General features: G+C 42.1%; 3 protein-coding genes across 8 annotated transcripts in view; 1 reads left to right on the forward strand and 2 right to left on the reverse strand.

Moving 5' to 3' along the window:
* TUBGCP4 (tubulin gamma complex associated protein 4) overlaps nucleotides 1–5,797 on the reverse strand; it is a 33,848-nt gene extending 28,051 nt beyond the window's left edge. For all 3 annotated transcript variants that reach the window (XM_027869873.1, XM_027869872.1, XM_027869871.1), the window contains exons 1-2: nucleotides 5,630–5,797; nucleotides 123–251 (exon numbers count right to left, since the gene is read on the reverse strand). In XM_027869873.1, the coding sequence (XP_027725674.1) occupies nucleotides 123–251; nucleotides 5,630–5,707 (207 nt within the window). In that variant the 5' untranslated portion in view covers nucleotides 5,708–5,797. The remainder of the gene's footprint in view (nucleotides 1–122; nucleotides 252–5,629) is intronic.
* A 100-nt stretch (nucleotides 5,798–5,897) lies between these two features.
* On the forward strand, nucleotides 5,898–19,074 carry ZSCAN29 (zinc finger and SCAN domain containing 29). The gene is made up of 6 exons (XM_027869869.1): nucleotides 5,898–5,984; nucleotides 7,116–7,550; nucleotides 7,990–8,194; nucleotides 10,659–11,363; nucleotides 13,671–14,171; nucleotides 15,789–19,074. The coding sequence occupies exons 2-6, from the start codon at nucleotides 7,233–7,235 to the stop codon at nucleotides 16,658–16,660; spliced, it is 2,601 nt and encodes an 866-aa protein (XP_027725670.1). The 5' UTR covers nucleotides 5,898–5,984; nucleotides 7,116–7,232; the 3' UTR covers nucleotides 16,661–19,074.
* Nucleotides 19,075–21,009: 1,935 nt separating this feature from the next.
* The window catches only part of ADAL (adenosine deaminase like), a 24,876-nt gene continuing 21,750 nt past the window's right edge, over nucleotides 21,010–24,135 (reverse strand). For all 4 annotated transcript variants that reach the window (XM_027869878.1, XM_027869877.1, XM_027869876.1 and 1 more), the window contains 2 exons: nucleotides 23,318–23,418; nucleotides 21,010–22,370 (listed from right to left, as the gene is read on the reverse strand). In XM_027869878.1, the coding sequence (XP_027725679.1) occupies nucleotides 22,176–22,370; nucleotides 23,318–23,418 (296 nt within the window). In that variant the 3' untranslated portion in view covers nucleotides 21,010–22,175. The remainder of the gene's footprint in view (nucleotides 22,371–23,317; nucleotides 23,419–24,135) is intronic.

Raw genomic sequence — 24,135 nt, forward strand, 5'->3', positions numbered from 1 at the left:
TTGTTACTATTATTATTAATACTTGGCACTATTCTGAACCCGAAAGGCATTCTGCAAAATGTGTAAAAAAAAATCAACACTGTCCTCAAGGGGCTTATATTCCCCAAGAAGCAGACACCTACCTGTTGCTGCACATGACCTGTATATTGTTCAATGAACTCTGTAAAGCGAATATAGTCCGTGCCAAGGCGACAAAGTCGATTCAGGACACTGGTTTCACTGGGATGGAGAAATGGAAAGTCCTGTGACACCTACAAAAGGAGTAACAACATTAAGGACACAGATGCCTCTGATTCATTTGGTACCTTCCCTGAGGATACTCCAAATGCTTTACAGTAATGATAGGATGTTTTTCTCCAAATGTTTTATGATCATATTTTTTTCCTCCTCATTCGTCTTTTGTGAGATGTATTTGTCAGAAGAGTTCTGTAAAACATAACTATTTCCATATTACTGATGTCTTTCTAAAGTGATTACTTTAAATTTAAAAATAGATTTTTTTGGTCCACGTAAATATCATTTAAAAAGGAAATCATGTGCTTATTTTTAAATGTAATTTTCCAATTAACAAGCATTTATTTTCTTTCTTTTCTTCCCCTTCATTAAAAAAGAAAAGAAAAACAAAACCCCTGTAACAAATATGTATAGTTAGGCCAAACAAATTCCTGTACTATCTAGGTCTAAAAAATGTCTCATTCTGCATTTTGAATCCATCACCTGAATGGACTTACATAATTTGGGAGGGGGGAAAGGAAGCTAAGTAACAAGCCAATTCTTTTCCTTCCAAATCCCTTCAGCCTTCCCATCTCTAACATTCCAACACTGAATAAACACCTATTAAGCACCTTCTGTGTGCACATTACTGCTCGAGTTACTGTAGGGGATATGAAGAGGCACACTGACATGCACTAATGGAAACTTTAAAAAAGCACAAATTAAAAGACAATGCAAGACAATAATGTGAAGAAATTAAGCAAAAAAAAGCAAAAGCATTCTCCTCTTCTCAAACCCTATCACTTCACAAAATACCAAAGATGAGAAAGCCTATAAATGAAATGTGTCTTTCTAAGTTGCTAAACTTGGAAAGTTTAGGGAAAAAATCCACCCAAATCACAGGTTAAACACAAAAAATTCAAGAATAAAGAGGAAGAACAATATCAATACCTTCCTCTTGGCTGAGCTCTTCCATTTAACAATCATTTTCTAAGCACCTCTGGGACAGGCACTGTGGACACCAGGCCAAAAAGGCAACCACTTCTGCCCTTAAGGAGTTTACATCATACTGAGGGGCATTGATAAGTAAATACAAAATATATACAAAGTAATGTGTGGAGGGTATCAACAAGTGGGGAAATGAGAAGAGGTATCTTCTGAGCTGAAGCTTGAAGAAAGTCAGGGGTCCCAAGAGGCAAATTGAAAAAGGACAGCCTTTCTGGCATGGGGCACAGCCTGGACAAAGGCATAGAGAGAGGACATGGGGTGTCCTAACCAGGAATAAAAAGAACCCAGTATGGCCCAATATGGATGGAACATCTAGTATCTAAAGGAAAGTAATGTGTAAGCATAGTCAAAAACAAGCTGGAGCCAAACTGGGAAGGGCTTTAAGTGTCTCTGTCCTCCCCCTCAAAAAAGGAAAAGAATTTGAATTTTTTTTCCTAGTGCCAATAAGTCACCATAAAAACTCACAGAGCAAGAGATTGATGAGGTCAGATATATGCTTTAAGACCATTACTTTGGCAGCTCTATGGAGGATGGACTGAAGAAGGGGGAGACCACATGCAAGGAGAATGATTAGAAAGTTACTGCAACATTTCAGGCAGGCACTGGTGAATTTGTATTGGATTTTAGAGGCAACAGGCAGCTACTAATGCTTCTTGAGCTAAAGAGTGGCATGGTCAAACCTACTCTTTAAGGATATTACTTTGGAAGCTCTAAGAAGGATGGACTGAAAAAAGGGAGAGACTTGAGTTAGGGAGTCCAAACCAGGGGCTACTACAATAGTCCAGGTGAGAAATGATGAGGGCCTGAACTAGGATGGCTACCATGAATGGGGAGAAAGGGATGTAGGTAGGAATGTCGCGGAGGCAGAAAAGGTATGACTCAGCAACAGACAGAACACTGGGGAATGGAAAGACTGAAGGACGAATGAAGCATGACTCAGAGCTTCAGAAGTGTAACACACAGTTGGAATTGTGGCACTGGAGCTCAGGACTATATCACAGAGTGGAGAATTATCTGTCAAGGGATAATAATTGAGCCCATGGGAACAAGAGGTGAACACTGTGAAAGTGTAGAAGTAAAGGAGGGTCCAAACTGTGACAAGCACCGTTTAGGGGAGGACATGGATGATGATCCTGCAAAGAGCCTGAGAAGGATGAGTAGAGTAGGGAGGAGGAGAAGCATGACAACAAATACAAACCCAGAGAAGAGAAAGTATTCAGAAAGAGGAGGCAGTCAACAGTGCAAATCATTACCTGATTATTACTATTATTACATGATTTATATTTATAAAAACAAGATTTATCATGACTTCTTTGGGGGATCATGTCTGGTGAAAACTAAAGACCCCTTCTCAGAATAAAGTTTATAAATATGCAAAATAAAAAGCATAGGATTGCAAAGGGAACTAATTACATTGAAAAAGTTACCAAACTATTAAAAAAAACAAGTTCACGGACCCCAAATTAAAACTCTTTGAAGTAGATGATTTGGCAATGGTGAAGAGAAGGGCCACCTCTCCCTCCTTGACTATTGTAAAGGAGAAGATAACCCTGATATGATTTGAAGTAAATAACGGAGGAGAAGAGGAAACTCATGATGGACAGCTCTATTTTTTTTAGTGAAGTGTGAGTTGAGACCCCCTGTTTAGAGGGAGCAGGGAAGGGGTGGTAGAGAGGTATAACAGGTCAATCAGAAGCAGAAGTTCAGGCCCAGCTAAGATTAGGTAACATCCATTTGTGGAAGACCTAATTATCAGTGTTGGGACTTCCTCTAGCAGCATTCATTAGCATGCAAATAGGAGCAGATAATCAATCAGCAAGTATTTATTAAGTTCTCATTACACTTGGCAGTGTGCTAGGCAATGAAAAATAGTCCTTACCCGAAAGGAGCTAACATTTCACTGGAAAGACACAACATATTTGCATATAAGTAAATACAAAATGTATACAATATAATTTTTCAGGGGCAGCACTAGCAGCTGGTGGCAGGGAGCATAGAAGAGAGAAGGCCTTATGTAGGAGATGGCACGTAAGAGATATAAGGGAGGAGGGAAGGCCTCCAGAGTACATACAGGGAAGTCTTGTAAAATCATTCTGGAGTTAGATTGTAAGGGTGTTCAATGCCAAATGGAGAAGTTTCATCCTAGAGCCAAGTGAGAGCTATGAACACTTCTCGAGCAGGGGAGTGAAATGATCAGATCTGTACTTTTAGAAAGAGAACTCTGTGGAAAATGGGTTAAAGAGGAAGCTTTTGTAATAACCTAAGTGAAAGGCGATGAGAGCCTGAGCTAAACTGGTTTGAGTGTGAATAGAAAGAAAGAGAAGGATGTGAGAGATGTAGAGGTAGAACCAACTGATTAGACATAGAGGTTAAGGGAGAAGGAAGAGCGAAGGCTGGATCTGGGGTTGTGAACCCGGGTGACTGGAAGGATGACAGCACTTCTGAGAGAAACTGGGAAGTTAGCAGGAAGAAAGGCAGGTTTAGATGTGAAGATGAGTTCTTTTTTGGACACTTTGAGTTTGAAACGCCTATGGAACATCTGGTTTAAAATATCTAATGGTCAGTGTGTGATGTGTCTATGGAGGGAAAGAGAAGGACTAAAGGCTAGACATATAGATATGATGTCTTCAGCACAGAGATGATAATTAAACCCACGGAAGTCTACGAGGTCACTGAGAAAGAATACAGAAAGAGAAGAGGGCACAAGCACACCCACATTTAGGGATCATTACATGACTGGTGAGGAGTCTGAGGAGTGGTCAGACACGTAGGCAGAAATCACAGCATCCTAAAAACTAAAAGAGAGATGAAGAGTCCAGGAGCAGGGGGTGGAGGAGTGGGAGGTAAAATGTCAAATACTGAAGACAGGTCTCAAAGGATAACTGATAAAAGGCCACTGGATTCGTCAGTAAAGAGATCACTGGTAACTTTAAAAGAGTGTAGTTTCAGTTGAATGATGAGGTCAGACGATAGGTTGCAAAGGGTGAAGAATGAAAAGAGGAAAAATATAGGCACAGCACAGGCAGCTTTTTTTAGGAGTTTGGGAAAGGGAGGAGAAAGAGTAGGATGATAGTTTGAGGGTATGGTTGGGTCAAGTGATTTATTTTTAAGGAAAGAAAAACACAGATGTGTAAAGCAGGGAAGAAGACATACAGGAGCTGAGAAGGAAGATACTGGAATTAATCCTGCCTGGGTTGGGGTTTGGAAAAGGATGAATAGTGAGGGGACAAGGGGGCAGAAAATTCAAAAGTAGAGGAAAGTATAAACTGAACAGATTAACTACAGGGTCAAGATTTTGAAGGGAGGGAGGTGAAGCAGTGATGTCTTTCTGCATCTCAGTTTCCCCGTCTTTAAGAAGTTGGACTAGATGCTTTTTAAGGTCCTTTTCCATCTCTAAGTCCAATGAATGCCTTTTACATTCCACCCAGGGAAGACAGCCATTCCTCTGCTTCATTTCTGAATTCTTATAAACTGGGAATATGATTTTTGCCTTTCATTATTAGCCTACGCTTTTTCCAAGGCTGGTTATAATAAAAACTAATACTGGATTTGGAATCAGATCTGGGCTCAAATCCTGGGGCAACCATTGAGTACTTGGCCTCAGTTTCCCAGCTTTACATTTATGATCCCATTGCTATTCCTATGGCATCAGGATCAGCTGAAGTTCCCCGGAGAAGAATCACCAACTGATATTTCATTTTCCTTCAGGGGTGTGAGGAACCACAACCCAGGAAGGAGCTCCTGGAGACCTCCCACATGCGGCCAGCTCTGAAACTGCTACAAATGTAAACGTGGGGCATACGTGACCCTCACCTGCGGACACTGGAGTTGTGGGCAGTACCCCCTCCTCCCCCGCCCTAGCCCTCGGAATCTTTGACCCTCCTTGGTTGTTTAGTCGTTTTTCAGTCGAATTCGACTCTTCCTGACCCCATTTGGGGTTTTCTTGGCAGAGATACTGGAGTGCTTTGCCATTTCCTTCTCCAGTTCATTTTACAGATAAGGAAACTAAGGCAAACAAGGTCAAGTGACACAGCCAGTAAGTGTCCAGGCCCTTTTAATTCTCTTCAGCCCCTCTACCCTGGACCCCTTCCTCTTCCTCACTCCCCTCTGTAGCCATGGCCCCGCCCCGCCCCATTTCCATTCAGTACCCGGGGCCCGGTCCTCCGACCCCTCCCGCCTTTTCCAGGCCCCGCCCCCTCATTAGCGGCTCCCCATGCCCCGCCCTCTATTCCTCTCCCGCAGACCCCGTAGTCCGTCAACGCCCTCCACTCCCAGGGTCCCGCCCCCGTGACCTCCTCACTTCCCCAGGTCCCGCCCCGAGCCTAAACACTGGCACTTTTAACTCCGCCCCCAGCTTTCACTCCGTCGTTGGAGTTCCAATTAGCGCTCGCTTTAGGATGAGACGTACCTGGAGGCCGCTCCGCTTGTTCCAGGTGAAGATGGCGCCCGGGTACCCGCTCAAAGCCAAGAGCAATTCGTGGATCATCCCTACGGTAGGCAGCGGGCGGCTGAGACAGCGTCCGCGGGCCCTGGGGGAGGAGCACCGCTCCAGCCGCTGGGCGCAAGGCCCGCTGGGGAGTGTAGTTCCGGTCAAACCAACTAGCTGGGAAAGACAATTTCTTCGGGAGAAAGCGAAGAAGCCACCGGCCAGCGCGAGGGCTTCCTTTTCCCCGCCAATAGGATCCCGGAAGTGTTCGCGTAGCTTGGTGTAATCGACCCCGTTCGCGTCTAGTCCACCGAGCTCTCTGGGAGACGTAGTCCAGGTAGCGGCCTTGGCGCACGCGCCCTAAAGTCCTCGGTGTCTCCCGCGCGGACTTCCGGTTTGGGAGCTGGACTGGGAGACTGGAGAGCGGGGGCCGGGGCCGGAGCGGGAGCGGGAGCGGGAGCGGGTGAGGCCCGCCGGGAGGCGGGGACCGGACTGGGCTGGAGGGGAGCGGGAGGAAGAGGCGGGGGTGGAGAGAAGCGGTCAGATTCTGGAGGCAGGCCGGGAGAGGGGTCCCTGGGGCTGCCCTCAACCCAGTCAGTGACCGTCTAGGGACGGGACAACGAAGCCAAGAGTGACCCGGCTGGAGGGAGCCGAGACAAAGAGGCCGAACCCCGGGCGCCCCCTCCTCTCCCGAACCCCGATCTCCCTCCCCCACTGAGGCTCCGGGACACCCTTGGTGCCCTCGCCAGGATCCTATCCCCCGTTTCGGAGCGCTTCACCCCTCTGAAGTCCCCCCGTCAGCTTTGTCACCCCCAGCTCAGGGTGACCCTCCAAGGACCACCCAGCCCCGGCGAGGGACGGGAGCTGGAACACTCGTCTCCCGGGGCTGATCCTTCCCCTGCTGTAGCCGCAATGAGCCGGGACCCTGAGGTTACCGAAACGAGAGGAAAACAAAGACGAAATTTTCATTTATTGATTGTTGCCTGGGGAGGTGGTGAAAGTGGAGCTGAGGGGGGCGGGGCAGGCGCAGAGGGCTCTGGGAGAGGTTCGGGATTGGGGCGGGCGGGCTGTGAGGGACCAGCTGCTTGGTGCTCGGACCAAGGTTTTCTGCTGCCCCCACTGGAATCGTCCCTTCTCCTCCTGTCCCTTTGGCTTCTAGGCATTCATTATGATTCTGACCCACCATGTGATTGGAGGTGCAGTCAATAGGACTTGGAATTGGAGGAGGGGCGTATAACAGGAGACACAGCACAGTTTACTCTGTTTCAGACTATCCTACAAGCCAGACTGGAAGTGCAGCTTTTAGGCTGCGTTGCTTACTGGTTCTTGATCCTGGATGCTTTTGCCCAGGAGAGTGCTCTCTAATTCAGCTTGTTTCTTCAGAGCATGTAAATTGGCAGGCTAGTCCTATGAAGACTTTGGATGAATGGGTGCATCCTTTTGACGTTGCCATTTCTCTCTGTCATAGGGAGAAACTCTTTTCACAGGTATGCAGGTGCAGTGGTTTCCCCACGGATAGATAGGAGACAAGTAGAAGCCCTGGCTTCCAGACCTCCAGCTGATGTCAAACTGCGTTCTACTGTGAATGATGGCCAAATCCACACTAAGAGGCGATGGGGGAAACTCTGAGACCTTCCGACAGCGTTTCAGGAAATTCCATTACCAGGAGGTGGCTGGGCCCCGAGAAGCTTTCAGTCAACTCTGGGAACTTTGCTGTAGATGGTTAAGGCCAGAGGTTCGCACCAAGGAGCAAATACTAGAGATACTAGTACTGGAGCAATTCCTAACTGTCCTACCTGGGGAGATTCAGACCTGGGTACAGGAGCAATGTCCAGAGAGTGGAGAGGAGGCTGTAACCCTGGTGGAAGATTTGGAGAGAGAACCCAAAAGACCAGAGTGCCTGGTGAGAAGGGGGGAATTCAGAAGCATAAATGAGAAACCAGGGTGAGGGACCAAATTAAAGTAGAAACGGGGAAAAAATAAGGTCATCTCTCTCTCTGTGTGATGCCTGTTATTTTTGGCCATATAGACAAGTGACATTTCCTTGAGAAGGAGACTGGAGTACTCATTTGACTAATCCTCAATCTACTACGACAGAATGTTTCAGCAGTTTCTTGTGCCATGAATAAAAGGAAAGCATTGTTTTGAACTTCATTATTAAGTTTAGGATCTTGATCTCTCCTTTCTAAAGCTCTTTGCTGCCTGGGGAATAGAATATATGTGGTTCCTTCCCTTATTCTCTAATCATGCCCCTGTAGGATGATCTTTTACTTCAAGTATTTATCTTTGGAAACCCATCCTATTCTCGCTTTTCATTGAGAATTGATGACTGTTTTTTTTAGGTCACTGTCCCTGTGAAAGGACAGGAAGTTCGACCAGAGAAGATGGCACCTCTGAGATCACCTCTGGAGTTACTAAGTGTCCAGCAGGAAGCAGGGGAGTCCCAGCCCAAGGTTGTGTCCAAGAAAGAATGGGCAGGTTGCTCAGAACTAGGACCACAGGAACAATTTAACCTAAAAGAAAAGCTCAGACCTCATCCAACGACTGGTAAGAAATACAGGTTCATTTAAGGAAAAGAGGAAGACATCTTAAGAGAGCTGACAGTGAATGGGTGAGGGGCTCTCAGGGAGATTTTGGGAAATTTTAGAATTAAGTAGCTGTTAGAGACCACCAGAAGTTCACCCTTCTGCCACCTTGAATTTCTACACGACCCACCTGAGTGATCTTATATTCTTTTATAAATTACCATAAGTGTTTCCCAGGGCTTTTTTTCAGAATTTAGGAACTTATTTTCTTTTGCTTCATCTATGTAAAAATAGTATTAGTTCACTGTTATCAATATAATAATCATTTTGTGTTTTTCCGACATGTCCCTTTTAGGCTTTTCCCCTCTTAAGTTGAATTTTTCCTTAAGGTTTCCATTTCCCTGAATCTTTATTTTTGCTGCTTTTCCCTGGAACTGGTTCAAGTTTTCTACATCTTAGTTTGTTTGTGAGGCCCCAAACTGAAATACTCTATTGAGAGTCTGACAAATATAGGTTTGGCAGAAGGTCCTAAAGGTCTTATGTATTGTATCCATTCCCCTATATAACTCCCATTGTTGTGCTTATGTAATCATATTACCTGGTAAATTTTCATGCTGCTTCAATTTTTTTGTTGTTGCCCTTGTGCCTAGTTGGTCATTCCTTACCTTTGAATTTGTATAACTTGTTTTTCCTCCTTGTACTCTATTGAACTACGTCCTGTTTATTTTTAATCACCTCTCCAGCTTAAGGCTATTTCAGCATCTCATTCTTTCTTACAGATTGATAGCAGTTGTTTGCTAGCCGCAACCAACTTGGTGTCATTTATAGGCTTAGAATTGATGTTCCTTAGTCATTTCAGACATGTATGAAAATATGAAATAGCATTTTGGTTTACTTGTAGTAGTACTACAGAATTAAAAATGAATAATTTGGTCATCTCCTATGGGCTTTTGTATTGGGTGAGGCACTGTGAAAATACAAAGGGTATAAAATAGTAATTGCCCTCAAGGAGCTTGTGTTCTAGTTGAAAAACAAAGATTGGTTATATGAAACAGTGGCAAACAATATAAAACAAATAGAAAGTGCTAGAAGGAAGATAGGCTAGAAAAGATAGAAAAACCTTTCATGGAGAAGATGGAGCTTTAAGGATAGTTAATACTAGGCAGAAAGGAAAATGGAAGACATTTCAGGTGGGAGGAACAATAAGAAACAGAGGCAGGAAGGATCACTCGGTGTTCCCGAAACAGGAAGGAGATCAGATTGTTTTGATTGGAGAAGGAATTTTGAATAGTTGAAAAATAGGTTAAAATAGGTTGGATTGATGGGTGGCTGCAGAATATAGAGGACTTTAAGAAGTAAGCAAAGGAGTTGATATCTCCCACGGCAGGAGCCAATGAAGGTTTTAACAAGGGAGTGACATGGAAGCAGTGTTTAAGAAAGGTTAGTCTGGCAGCAACATATAGAATGGATTGGAATAGGGAAGAGCCTGAAGTCTGGGAGGCTGGCTAAGTGGCTGTTGGTATAATCCTGGTGTGAGCTGATGATGGCTTCCTAGGGGTGGGGAACCTGCAGCCTCAAAGCCACCTGTGGCCTTTGTCCTCAAGTGCAGTCCTTTGACTGAATCCAAACTTCACAGAACAAATCCTTTTATTTACTTATTTATTTATTTATTTATTTTTAACAAATCCTTTTATTAAGGGCCACATGTGGACTCCAGGCCGCAGGTTCCCCACCCCTGGTTAGTCTAAGGTAGTGAAAATAGAAATAGGAAAGGACAGACATCAGAGACATTTCAAAATACGCAAATTTGGAGATTGACTAGATACAGTGATGAAAGAGAAGACATGGGTAAGTTGAAGATAGCCCTAAGAATGTCAGTTGATGTACACTCCCTTCAACCCAATGATAATTACTCTGAATGTAGTTTTCTAACCAGATGTAAAAACCACACTAGATTGGAAGTGACCATTCTTATCACTGCTGGATGGTAATCAGTGCATAGGAGCTACTATAGATGGTCACGGGTCATACGTTTGAGGGTTAAGGAGGCATAAGGATGGGCTCCAGGAGGCTAATAAGGGCCTTTTCTCTCTTTATCCCTGCTATGATGTCATTCTGTCCCCTCATAACAAAATCCTGCTATTCTTTGAAGTTTCAGATCCTTAAATTTTTTTCTTTTTTTTTTTTGTTTTTTGTTTTTTGGTGAGGCAGTCAGGGTTAAGTGACTTGCCCAGGGTCACACAGCTAGTCAAGTGTCTGAGGCTATATTTGAACTCAGGTCTTCCTGACTCCAAGGCCAGAGTTCTATCCACTGTGTCCCTGGATCCTTAAATTTTGTTTAAATCTCTGTATACCACTGGACCCTTTCAGGATGTCTCTGGATATTTTTCTTATAACTGTCTCTATTCTTAGTGGATAAAGAGGGTCGTGTTGAGCCTATTATCAGTACAAACCATGATATCCTTTGTTTGCTTCCCTATGAGCAGGATTTCCTTTTCCCAAATCTGGTATGGTTTCTGAGGTGGAGCGAGGAGAACCATGGGTCTCAGATCTTCTGGGCTCCAAGGAGAGGGAAATCTCAAGAGGCAGTCACACAGGTGACAAACGAATGCACTCTGATTTTATGCCATCAAGGAAGGAAAGAAAACACTGGGGAGACCAGGAGCAGTGGGGCTTTGAGGATGAAAAGGTAGCTGGTGTGCACTGGGGGTATGAAGAAACCAGGACTCTACTTGCAATTTTAAGTCAGACTGAGTTTTATGAAGCCCTCCGGAACTGCCACCGTAATAGCCAAGTGTATGGAGCTGTTGCTGAGCGACTTCGGGAGTATGGCTTTCTCCGAACACTTGAACAATGTCGGACCAAATTTAAAGGCCTCCAGAAAAGTTACCGTAAAGTCAAGAGCGGCCATCCACCTGAGACCTGTCCCTTCTTTGAAGAGATGGAAGCCTTGATGAGTGCCCGAGTCATTGCTCTACCCACCAATGGCCTGGAGGAGGAGGCAGCACCTCGACCCAGCCGGGCGGCCAGTGATGCTGAACTGGAAGAGCAAGAGCAGGGAGGCTGGCGGCAAGAGGAAGCAGCAGACGAGGCTGTGGCTGAAGATTCCGATGGGGATGAAATGGGTATTGAAACAGCCCCCCAGGAGCCTGGGAGCCCCAATGCGCCAGTCCTTTTCCGAAGCCCAAGTGGTAAGATTCTCTTTCTTCTTGGGGTCATGGTAATGAAATTAAGGCAATTTCTGTAGGAAATAGGACTATGCTAGAAGGTAGGATATGCGAAATCAGTTCCTTGCTTTTTACGGTGACTAGCAATTATTTCTGTGTTTTGTGTTTGTTTCACTCTCTATGGGAAAAGGATTGATGAAAAAATAGACTGAGCTTTTCGGAGAGTTTTTGGATGAGAGAATAGTGGTTCAAAGTAATGTAGTGAATGCATATCCTTATAACCTTGACTTACTAGGATTATGACTGCCAAAATGACCTTTGCTCTTCTGTTTCATTCTTTCCCCCCCTTTGATTTCATTGGTGTAGAGAACTCCCATCAGGAACTTCCACCAATGCCCATCAACTGGTTTGCTGCTTAGTTTCCTGGGAGCAATGAGGGTTTTAAGTGACTTGTCTGGGGTCATGCAGCCAACATGTCTCAGAGGCAGGCACTTTTCTGAACCAATGTTATGGCGTTTCTATATATATTACTCCTATATTTCTTTTCTTAATTTTTTCTTTCTTTTTCTCCACAATTCCCCCCACCCCCCTTTCATTATATTGTTTTCTTTTGCTGTATTATACTTGTTTGTAATAGAATGGTGTAATGGAAAATGCTATGGATACTAATGGATTAGAAGTTAGGAGAACAAGATTCTAGCCCCAGCTATCACAACTAGGTAGGCAACTTTAAGCAGGTGACTTAGCCTTTCTTGTCATTGGTTTATTCAATTATAGTAATAGCTAGCATTTATATAGGATTTTAAGATTTGCAAAATGCTATCACAAATATATCATTTATCCTCACAGCTCTGGGAGGTAGGTGCTATTATTATTATTCCCATTTTATAGATGAGTAAATTAAGGCAGAGGTTAAGTGACATGCCTAGGGTCACACAGCTGGTAGGTGTCTGAAACAGGATTTGAACTTGGATCTTCCTGACTCTAAGTTCAGTGGTCTATCCACTGTAGCACGTAGCTGTTAAATCACTTGGAATAAACGATTGTTGGGGCTCCTTCCATCTCTAAATTTCCATGATTGTGATATGTTCTTTGCCTTAAACCCTCTCATCCTTAGAACTTTATTTTTTGGTTCTCTCCACCCCTCAACCCCATCATTCTCTTTTTACCCTTTCTCCCCTACTTTTACTGATTTTAACTTTTTCTCCTTTCCTTTTCTACTATTCCCTCAACATATCTGTTCTGTTTCCTTTCTGTTTTTACCAGCAAATGGGAGAGGGACTTCAAAATTCAGATTATTCCATGTATAGAGGTCTGAATTACCAATGGGTAGATTTTTCTTTCCCTCCTTAGTCAAGATTCCTTCTCATCTGCCATCAGCCCTAAAATTCTACCCCATAATGCTATTGACTCTTGAGAAGTTTGGCAAGGAGGAAGCAGTGATTAGGCTTCCCTAATTTTGTTCTCAGTCTGGAGGAAGAGTCTTTATGTTTCCATCTCCTCCCTGGAAGCCCTCGGAAAACAGATGGTATCAATATCCTCATGTCTTCCTGTCTGCTGTGGCAGCTTAGAAGCTGAATCTGCAGTCTAAGCAAATCACTAACCAAAAAAAAAAAAATCTTATTCATAGGATCTGTTTTCCTTAGCAGATTCCTGTGAATAAAGTGTTCCTAAGGAGAAGGGGCAAGGTTGTAATGTGTCCATTAGGGATCATGCTAAGTCCCCACACCAAATGGTTTATTGTCCCAAATTGGTAGTTATTTGAAGGGCTGCAGTGCTGGGATTTAAAGGCAAAATGGTCCTGTACCTTGAAGCACTGGTAGAAGCAGTATTTTAGTGGTCTGAACTCTCCTTTGGAAATATGAAATCCTAGAGATAATGATGAGGGTAGTAGAAAAGAGGATGTTTAGAGTAGTGCATAGAGGCCCATCATGATAACAGGAATTAAATTTGAGTCTGCCCCTAATCAATTGATCACTTTGTATTTAGAATCAGATTCCTACTAGGGTAATACAATTATCTATGATTGTGCCATGTACAGAAGAGTTGGTCAAGGGGTCAGATAGGAAAGCCCTCCCTTATTACAGATAAGCAAACTAAAAGATCAGTTTCTGTTGAATTACTATCAAATTCAGCCCTAACAGGGGAGTGATTTTGTCAGATTTTGTAACTTAAAAGAAAAAAAACTTATTTTTAAAAAAAAACTTTTTAAGCAACTCATTTAAAGTCTAATTCCAGATGATTTTTCTAAGGAAGCAAATGGTAGAATTGGGAAACTGAGGTGGCAAAGCTAAGTGTCTTAGAACACTGAACTTTCTCTCTGGGTGGCAGGTGTACACTGGGGCTATGAAGAGACCAAGACTTATCTTGCAATTCTCAGTGAGACTCAGTTTTATGAAGCACTCCGGAACTGTCATCGTAATAGCCAATTATATGGGGCAGTGGCTGAGCGGTTATGGGAATATGGTTTCCTAAGGACACCAGAACAGTGTCGGACTAAATTTAAAAGCCTCCAGACCAGCTATCGGAAAGTCAAAAGTGGCCATGCCCCTGAGACCTGCCCCTTCTTTGAGGAGATGGATGCCTTGGTGAGTGCTCGGGTTGCTGTCCCACCTAATGATGATCTGGAGGAGGAAGCAGCACCTCGCCCTGTCTTGGGGGCCAGTGATGGTGAAGTAGAAGAGCAAGACCAGGAAGGCTGGCAGCAGGGAGAGGCAGCTGAGGAGGCCTCAGCCACAGCAGAAGACTCTGAGGGTGAGGAAGGGAGCGCTGAGGAGGCACCTCGGAGTTCTAGGAGCCCTGGTGCTCCAGTACTGTTTCAAAGTCCAAGGGGTAAGATAAACTTTATTCTTGGGGCCTGGATGTACAGAAAAGGCAATTATGATGTAGAGGAAAAAGCATAAAGCTAGGTTCCAGGAGACTTGGGTTCTACTCCCAGCTCTTCTGAGTTTGTGAACACCTTCACTCTTGCCTCAGGTTCTAATCTTTTAAAATCAAAAAGCCCTTCCTAACTCACAGAGCTTCAGGGCAGTGTTAATATTATTCCCTAGTGCATTCTGTATATTCCAAAGACAGCATCATCTTGAGGAATTCAAGCCACAAAGGCTGGGAAATAGTAGCTGAGTTTTTTATGTCACCACCTCTGTATGGGCTGGCAGGCAGCAGGGCAATGAAAGGAGTCTCTAATATCTCATTGTGGACAGCATGTTCGTTCATCTCAGGTGTACGTCCTAGCATGAAGATGATTTTTAAAGTTCGTTGTCATCTAAGTGTGTTGTTTTCTTCCATCAGCTTGACTCAGTTTCTGTTGCCCTTCCCTGCCTTGCACTCACATCCTCTTCTAAAGAGGAGATTTAGGGAGATTCTCTCTGACTGTAGTATTTATATACAGTCTCTAGAACCTCCCCATGATTGGGGAAATCAGAAAAATAGAGGCTAGGTTATGCTTAAGCTTAGCACAAACCATTAATCTTGTCAGAACTAGACAAACTTTTATTAAGGATCCCAGGCTGGAGCATTCCAGCTACAAAACATCAAGAGTCTAGATGTTGGGATGTTCTGCAAAAGATGCTTGAATAGTTTTGTACATTCTGTCTATGAACAGGGCTAAGAACTGAGTAGGGTTTCCTGAATAGTGTGAACCCAAAACATTCTGGCAACTCATCTTTCTCCCGCTTTGATGTGTTCTAAAAAAACTGATTAGCAGAACACCTGGGCGATTTTTACACTTACGTGATTTTTTTCCCCCTAAATTTAAGTGTGATTTTTTTTTAAGTTTCACTCTTAGAATGCCCTTTATTAGATTATAGGCTCCTGAGGACAGAGATTATGGTGCTTTTTTAATGTATCTCTAGTTCTGTGCATATAGTAGGTACTTAATCATGTTGTTTAAGTTGAATTAGAATTCATCAATTTCTGAGTATTCTGCTATCCCCTCCTTGTTCCTAGCACGTCATTAGTTACCACTTTAAGGGAAAGGAGCCCATGTACCGCTTTCTGGACACAGGAAGAATGTACCTGGGCAAAGAGAAGGTTTGGGGATTTGTGATCATCAGATATTGAGCTTCTGTGGAAGGTTTGGTACTAAACAAAGTCAGAATCAGGGAGGCTCTTTGTTTCTTGCAACAATTGACATTTCCCCAACAGTTACTGCTATTCCCAAACCCAGTGAGATTGCCTTACTCTACAGTAAAAAGAGTTATAGATCTCAAGTTTTTAGAATACTCCCCCACCCCTGCAAAATAGTACAATGAGAAGCCAATAAGAGTTTCTCTAAAAGAGAAATAAAAATTCTAATTCTTATGTGAGTTGAAATTCAATTGGGAGATCCTGCTCCCAAATTAATTTTGTTAATTTAATTTTCACTTTTGCTTCTCCCTGGTTTTCTTATACTTTGACTTGAAGAACTGAGGGAATGGATGACTTCTGGAATTCTATTCATTCTTTCAGGTTTTGAGGCTGGATTTGAGAACAAGCAGAACGCAAAACGGGATATTTCTGAGGAAGTAGAACTGCACCGGACATTACTTGCAAGGTCTGAAAGGAAAATTCCCCATCATTTTAATCAGGGAAAAGATGATGACAGTGACTGCAGGACAGGAAGGCAATGGACAAAGCCCCCAGTGGAAAAAAGAGGAAAACTGACACCTCCAGAAAAGGGCTTAGGAAAAATCCTAAGTCATCAAAAACCTTACTTGGGCGAGAGACCCTATAAATACCTTAGATATGGAAAGAGCTTTGGTCCAAATTCACACCTTTTCATGCATCAGATACCCCACCAGGTAGAGAATCCATATAAATGTGGAGACTGTGGGAAAAGTTTCAGTCGAAGTGCACGCCTCATTAGACATCGGAGGATACACACTGGTGAAAAGCCTTATAAGTGTCTTGACTGTGGGAAAAGTTTCCGTGACAGTTCAAATTTCATCACTCATAGGAGGATTCACACAGGAGAGAAACCCTATCAGTGTGGTGAGTGTGGAAAACGATTCAATCAGAGTTCAAGCCTTATCATACATCAGAGAACCCACACTGGAGAAAAACCTTATCAATGTGAACAGTGTGGGAAAAGCTTCAATAATAGCTCTCATTTTAGTGCACACAGGCGAATCCACACAGGCGAAAGACCCCATGTGTGTCCTGATTGTGGGAAAAGCTTCAGTAAAAGCTCTGACTTACGGGCACATCACAGAACCCACACAGGAGAAAAACCCTATGGATGTCACGAATGTGGAAAATGTTTCAGCAAAAGTTCAGCCCTTAATAAACACCGAGAAATCCACACAAGAGAAAAGCTTTTATCACAGTCGGAACCTAAGTAAAAACCTGAGAATCTACAAAGAGGCTTTATAAGTGTATTACTTGGGAAAACGTCTTCTAATAGAGATCCCATCTCCAATGCCCACCTGGCTTAGGAAATCACCTTTAAGATTTACCCCATTATGGTGCTCCTTATCAGTCTTCTGAGTCTAAAGCCACAATGCCAAGGCAATAAGATCTAAGGAACAAAGGCCAGATTTAGATATCATCCTAGCTCTGCTTCTGACTTGACAAAGTTCCTTGCCCCCTCTCAGTGCCTATGTCATTCCTTCAAGAAAAGGAGATGATCCTGTGAGTTAAAGTTATCCCTGTCATTGATCATCCCGTCGTTTTACTACATTTTTGACTGGAAACATTTTAGCACCACAAGGGAAAGATGTTATGGATTTAATCTCATGATTCCAGGTTTACTCCCCCCAGAAAACAAGGGAAATACTGAAAGGAATGGAATGACTCTTGTTCATGTAAACCAGTACTCAGAATGATGTGACTGAATTTTAAAGTCCCCCTCTCCTTTACCCTTAATGAAGATGAGTTTAGTGTCCCTCTTGGTCATGTCTGACGAATTGTCTTGTTAAGAATGTAGGTGTTATTTATAGGGGAGCTGTTACCAACTGTGTAAACTTGAGGTGTCAGCCCTGGATGGTTATTCTTTAGTTTCCTTCAACCCTCAGATGGTTCTGAGTAGAAAGAATTCTTGTACTTATAGTATCTAGTTTTCTTATTTCCCTTCTGTCCCATCTCATCTGTATTTCAACTGTCCCTTGTAGCCCCAAAGAGCAAGCCAGCTGAGCAGAGGGTGGATAGGATGGGGCATTAATAGGGATTTTCCATATCCTTGTATTCAGTTCAACTAGTACAGTATTACACACCCTGTGGCTGCTAAATACTTGACTAATAAGCAGAAGACATTTACTGTGTTACTATTTACTGGGAACAGAGTCCACCAGTGCCAATAGCCTGATTAAAGATAAATTATCTTTACCAGGTTGGTGGGGTTGCCAATATGCATTCAGTATTTTAAAAAAAGATACATGGGATATGGAACACTTAAGAACAAGTCTGTTTACTGCTGCTTATCAAATAGTATTAACTGTACAAGTGAGCATAATACTGTTGTGGGCCAGATATAAAATGAGGTAAACAGATTTGGGCCATATCCTCTGGGATCCTACAGTCTAAAAGTAGGTAACTTTGACACAGACATCAGATAATCCTCAAATGCACATATGTAGTATGTGGCAGATACAAAACCATTTAGGACATAAAACTAGAAAGTTAAGTATTTACGAGTTTGGTGCATTGCAATGCAGTGTCAGGAAAGGTGCTGGGAAATACCGATTCCATTTAGTAAGTTAACAGATAGTCTTTTGAAGGGAATAGGAGAGGGAAAAAATTCTCAAAGTGGAAGTGGCCCACAAAAAGGTAGAGTTTTGTGACTGGAAAAGGTCTAAAAACTGGGAAGCAGAGTGTTTAGTATGGCTAGAGAAAAGGAAATTAGTTGGACTGTGGGGAGGTAAGAGATGATTCAGTTGTCAGGGGGTACTAAGAACCAGAGTATAGTAAATTTGACACCATTGAAGGGCTTTTAAAACTGTGTAGTAGAAGAAAAGAAATGACCTTAAATGAGACTTGAAGGTGTGCCAGAGGCAAAGAAGCCAGAGGTGCAATAATCGATTATCTGGCATATCACTGGGGATATAGGACAGCTTCCAGTATAGAGTAAGAATGATCTTATTTGGAAAGCCAAGAAATCAGGAGATAAGAGTTGATTCTAAGATACCTTAGTGGGTAGGAGAGGATACCTGACCAATACTAGTTAAGAAGGGAGTTAGATATTATAGGGGGCTGAGGGTGGTAGAGAGTGTTTACTGAAAAGATGAGCAGCTGTCTTCCTCACACTTGGTATTAAGATAATACATTCAAAATTAATTGTCGCATAGTTGGAATCAGAAAATTGGCTAGCAGGTGAGGTAGACTGTTGTAGAGTTGGTAGATGAAGATGTTATGTGATTTAGAAGGTTTTGATGGAGGAGGAATACTGGGATACCAGAACACACTTCTATTAGGCCCTCCCAGATGTTGAATAAGCAGTAAATGGTATAAGAAAACCAGTCTAAAACTGCCTTAAAGCCAAGCTCTGTGATGGTGTAGAGTGTGTGATCAATAATATTTTAAGTTTACTATCTTTAGCATATTCATGTGTAGTCTGGTGGAAAGATTACGGGAATGGGGTATAGAAAAGACATGAATTTTAGTCTCTACTGTCTTACATGTAAGTCAAACTGCCTCATTTCCCCAATTTGTAAACGGAATCATGTTTACACCTTAAGCTGCCTCTCAGGGATGCCATGTGAATAAATGAGATGATGTCTATAACATGCCTGCAGTTCTTCAAATAGAAGTGCTAAAGAAATCTTTGATTATATTGTCATTCCTTGTGTTTGTGGCTCCCCTGGAGTCATTAGTTTACTCCCATCTATTGAATCTTTATGTCCTTGGGAGAAATGTGGCTATAGGTTTGTCAAGTGGGATTACTGTAAATTAAGAAAAATCATTCTATTATGAGCCTGCTAGATTTGCTATCTATCTTTGTATTTTTGATCCAAGGACTTGGGATAATTATGAGAGCCAGACACTTATCTCAAAATCAAGGAGTAGTAATGCTACCTACACTTGGCAAAAATAAGCAAAAGCAACAGGGCAAAAATAAAAATGCCTTGCTTGGATGGGGATAAATCTCAGCCCATTCTCAACTCCTTTGTTTAATTCTACTGTCTGTGGATAAAAGCAATAAGAAACATCAACATTGAACATAAAAACTAAGAGATGTTCAGCAGGGGGAAAAGCAGTACTTACCTATATATTTCTTCCTTTTTAAATAATGTTCAAAAGGAAATAGGTTGCAGTGCTAACAAGGTCAGAATGGATTAGCATCATCATTCCCTTTGGCAAATGCTTGCTGGTCACTTCTTCAACTCCTGTCGGTCTCTCTTCTTTCTACCTTTGTCTTTTCCCTCTTCATTTTGCTACCAATCGCTTATTCTCTCGTTTTGAACTATCACATACCATCATAGTTATTCTAACAAATTAAAGTACAAAAAACCCAAACAACGAAGTGAAGCAAAAAAAAAAAGTTGCTTTTAACTTTTCTTTGTATGTATCTGACTGTTACTATTTCTTACATTGTAAATTCTTTGCAGGGACTGTTTAAATTTTGTATAGCACTAGTACTGTGCCATTTGAACTTAGGCATATAATAAATTTTTTAAAATTATTATGATATTGATGCAGGGAAGAGAGGGTTTGAGACTAACAAGACTGTGAAGGCTACCTAATGCCACCTCCCAACTCCCCCCACCCCCATACATCTGAATTTTTCCATTCAAGTCCACACCAAACCTGCAGATATCCAGGGATTCTTCTGTCTCCTAGTCTTATTTTTTAGAACTTTGATTCAAAGTTCTTACCTATACAGAGATATTTTTCTTTTTTTGTAATTTTGGACCTGTGATTTCACTAGTATGAGGAACTGCCTTCTGTGGAAACATTCTCCATTAATGCATTGACAGTTATCTGTAACTTAGTCTTAGTTGCCTGGGCCCTAAGGTTGAACGGCTGGCTCACAGTCTTACAGCCAATATGTATGTATCATGAGGCAGGACTTGAACCCAGGTCTCCCTGAAAGGCCAGCCCTATAACGAGGTTATGCTTTTTGACTTGTGGGCAGCACTACAAGCCAATCTCAAGCCATTCCCTTAGGTTCCTGAGTAAAGTCTGGATCTGTGCTTGGAGGGGGAGGGAAGTATCAACAGTCTACAGATTACATCTAAACTTCTTCTTGCTTTTAGCCTCCCCCCGCCAAAAAAAATTTCTTTAGGTTGTTAAAGAATAACATGAACTAGGTTTTTTCCCCCCTATGCACAGGGAGAGAGGTACATATACGCAGTGAAATAGCCAAAACCTCACAAACGTGTTAGTAAACCACAAAGTAAAACTCTCTATGATAGTTTCCATTTTCTTCTACTCTCTTCTCACTTTCCCCACAAGTCTGTATGAGAAACTGAATAACATGTTCAAGACTAAAGGAGTAAAGGCATTACACTAGCCCTAGGCTAGAGAGACCAATATGACACCAAGACAGTAATCAACACAGGCACCCTCTGACTGTCAAACGCCCAGAATATCCCCTAGAGAGAGAAGGATGGATGAGATGGTTAAAATCTTCGACTGCCAACTAATATTTTTCAGCTACTACAGGTTTTCCTTGCTTGAAGAAAATGCAATATTACATAAACATCTCAATTGATGCAAACAGATAAAAACAAACCTGGTGGGGTGATTCAGTAGACTTCCTTGAAATAGCTCACCAAATAATTTTTAATTAAGATTTAATTTATTCACCTGTTGTTTTGGGGAACAAATTATTAAGGAAACCAATGTATATAAGCACTCATACCCTGTGTGTACGGCTTAGTGACACCTGATCTGCTTTTGAGACTTTTGGGGGGGGGGGCAGCCGGGGGAAAGCTTCATGACTCTATTTCAACTCTCCAAGAAAAACTTCCTTAAGTCAAACTTTTTGTAAACTGTTAGGAGAAAATGAGCAGCTAATAGTGACTACAAGGAAGCATGAAGAATAAGAGTAATGATCCTTAAGAAATTATGGCCAAATATGGTCATGGCTTTGTACACCAGATGTGAAGTTAGCAACTCTGATCTGAGCAGAGCAAAATGGAGCACCGGACATGATGGCAGGTTTTACTGGAGAAAGAAGGGTATCACATGGCTGACGTTTAGGTAGTATCAGGTAGCTCTTTCATATGCCAAATGATAGTGGAATTTCTAGACAACAAAACAAGTATGCCTCTATCTCATCCTACTTGGTTACTTCTTCCTCCAGTTTAATAGTTTTTATTAGTTTGGTCCCAGCTCCTGTTGAAGTAGTCATGCATGTATTTGTTTTACAGTGGTTTCTTTCCTTAGAGGGTGGGAGCTTAGAAGAAGAAATGGAGAACTGTTAATGAGTCTTAAGCCTTAAGGTAGTCCAAGTGGGCAAGAGAGATTACCATGAGAGATTGCTGCTTCTCTTTTTTTGCAGGCCTTTTAGGAGAGATCCAGATGTCATCAACTGCTTTTAATGCTACTGGGGTATTTGGGGAATGAATGAAAGGAAAAAGGATGATTTCTCTAAAGCCTTATGATTACTGGTTAGGCAATGGAGAATATGGCTTGTGGTACAAGTTACTGACTAGGCTAGTTCCCTTTCCGATAACCTCTTGGAGGGAGTGGGAGGTGGGCGGTGAATATTTGCAGCAGACAAACCAGACATCAGCTGGGTAAGGCTTCTGCAGCTACCAATGGGTTCTAATCTACTGATTAAGAATCCCTGATTTAGACTCTCAGAGGATTTCCTAATCACTGATTCAAGGCAGGTGGTAGGACTGCAAAGGGGTTTCAAATGCAGGCCAAGGACCATGATGTGACTTAGAGAGTTTCCCCTTCTAGCTCCAAAACTTAATAACGTAAGATTTTTGGCTTCAAATTATTCCATTTCTTCCTTAATTCAGATTTGGTGCTGCTGGAAGCAAAAATATAATTGATAGAGTCATAGGAGAGGTCCCACATCTGTGTCTGGGTCAAACCAAATGTCTCAGCAGCTAGCTGGTACTCCTGAGAAAGGTGTGTTGCAAAAACACCCTTATCATCAGTCTGCCGATATAAACGAAGAAAGTTTCAGAATTAGAGTCTTATGAAAATGAGGAAATGACTATTTCCCTTTAATATGTGATCAATATTCCTATGGTAACATCAAGTTGTTTCCTGTTTTCCCCCTCTATGATGTACACAAGAATATATTTATACAGAGTTTACATTTTCTGGTCCCCAGAACCACTGAATCCCAAAGCCCTGTTTTCATATGTACCTATGAGAATTGGTAAAAGAGGTAGTATGGTAATGATGTGAAAGAACACTGAACTAGGAATCACAAATCTTGGGTTCTAGTCCCAAGTTTAAGTGATCCATGGCAAGTCATTTAACCTCTCTTAGACTCATGAAGGAGTAAGCTGTCCTACCACTTTGTAAAATGTGAAGTGACATACAAATGTCAAGTGTTATTATCATTAACAATTAATAATATTTATAGAGCCCTTTGAGATCCCAGCTAGAAGGGTCAATATAAATCTTTCTTACCATGAAACTATACTAGTTGCAAAACTGAGCCCACCATTCAAACAAACCTGAAATTTTAGCTTTGAAATACATTTTTAGTTACCCCTTTTAGAAGAGACTTTTGTGTCTTCTGGAGCTATAAATCATGGTGCATAAATAAATATTCATCATAGTTTTGTGTAGCACTATTTCCTGGGCCCCAGGATTAGGGATAGAACAGTAGAAGAATAGTGTATTTCTCACTTATAACTTCTCTACCATCTTTCCCAAGTTAGTTGCTTCCCTGGTTCTTTTCTGTGAAGTCAAGAGCTATTCACCCTGGTCTTATGCAATTCTTCCTGCCAGACCAACCACTCAACCAATTGCTTAAGCAATATTATGAGGCATCTAAGGTAGGTAATTCAGTTATTAATGCTATACTTGGTTTACTACAAAAGCAGAAGAAAAAAAGGATCAAAATATTTTAAGCAAAGCATCTTACTTACACAAATCACAGAAGGGTGGGCTATGCCATACCAGAATCCAAAGTGATGCTGATCATAAGAAGGTACCGTCTGACTTTTGATGTTTGAAGTTAAACAGAGTTCTAAGTGAAAAAAGAAAAAAAAACCAAACACAATATTAAAACCACAAAAAGGAAGTTAATCTCCACTATGTTCTATAGGAAGATTAACCAAATGTTTTCACATAATAGCATTTCATAATTTTAAAATTTTTGTTTAGTAAACACAATTAGGTGTTCCACTAATTCATTAGTGGAAAAAACTCTTTTCTATTATTATAGCAAATTGTAGCAAATTATAATAAAATAATTAACATTTCTTTCCTTCTTTCTCTCCTCCCCCCAAAATTCACCTCCGTAAGATGGAAACCTATTCCATGTGGGGTTTCCTCTTCCCTTACCAGACACAGGGTCAGCATTATAATGTATAACAGTATAGGGAATGATCTTGGCAGCCCAGCAGATGTGATGGGGGTTGTGGGGGTGGGGAGGGGGAGATGCTTTTAGGCTGGGGTATCCAGCCTAATCCCAGCCTTACTGCAGAAGCTCAGATGAAGCCATGAAAATACAGCACTGAGTGGAAACTGCAACATAAGGAGACCAGGATAGAATCGGGTTAAGAAAAGCTCTGAACTTTTTCTGTGGTCCTATAGGAAACCAGCATTTATTTACCCATACAAACATTCACCTACTGTTCTTTTTTTGTTTGTTTGTTTGTTTTTTTGTTTTTTAGGCAATTGGGGTTAAGTGACTTGCCCAGGGTCACACAGCTAGTAAGTGTCAAGTGTTTGGTCTGAGGCC

The sequence above is a fragment of the Vombatus ursinus genome, unplaced genomic scaffold (genome assembly GCF_900497805.2).
Source record: "Vombatus ursinus unplaced genomic scaffold, bare-nosed wombat genome assembly UNPS02014794.1, whole genome shotgun sequence".
NCBI classification, from domain to species: domain Eukaryota; kingdom Metazoa; phylum Chordata; class Mammalia; order Diprotodontia; family Vombatidae; genus Vombatus; species Vombatus ursinus.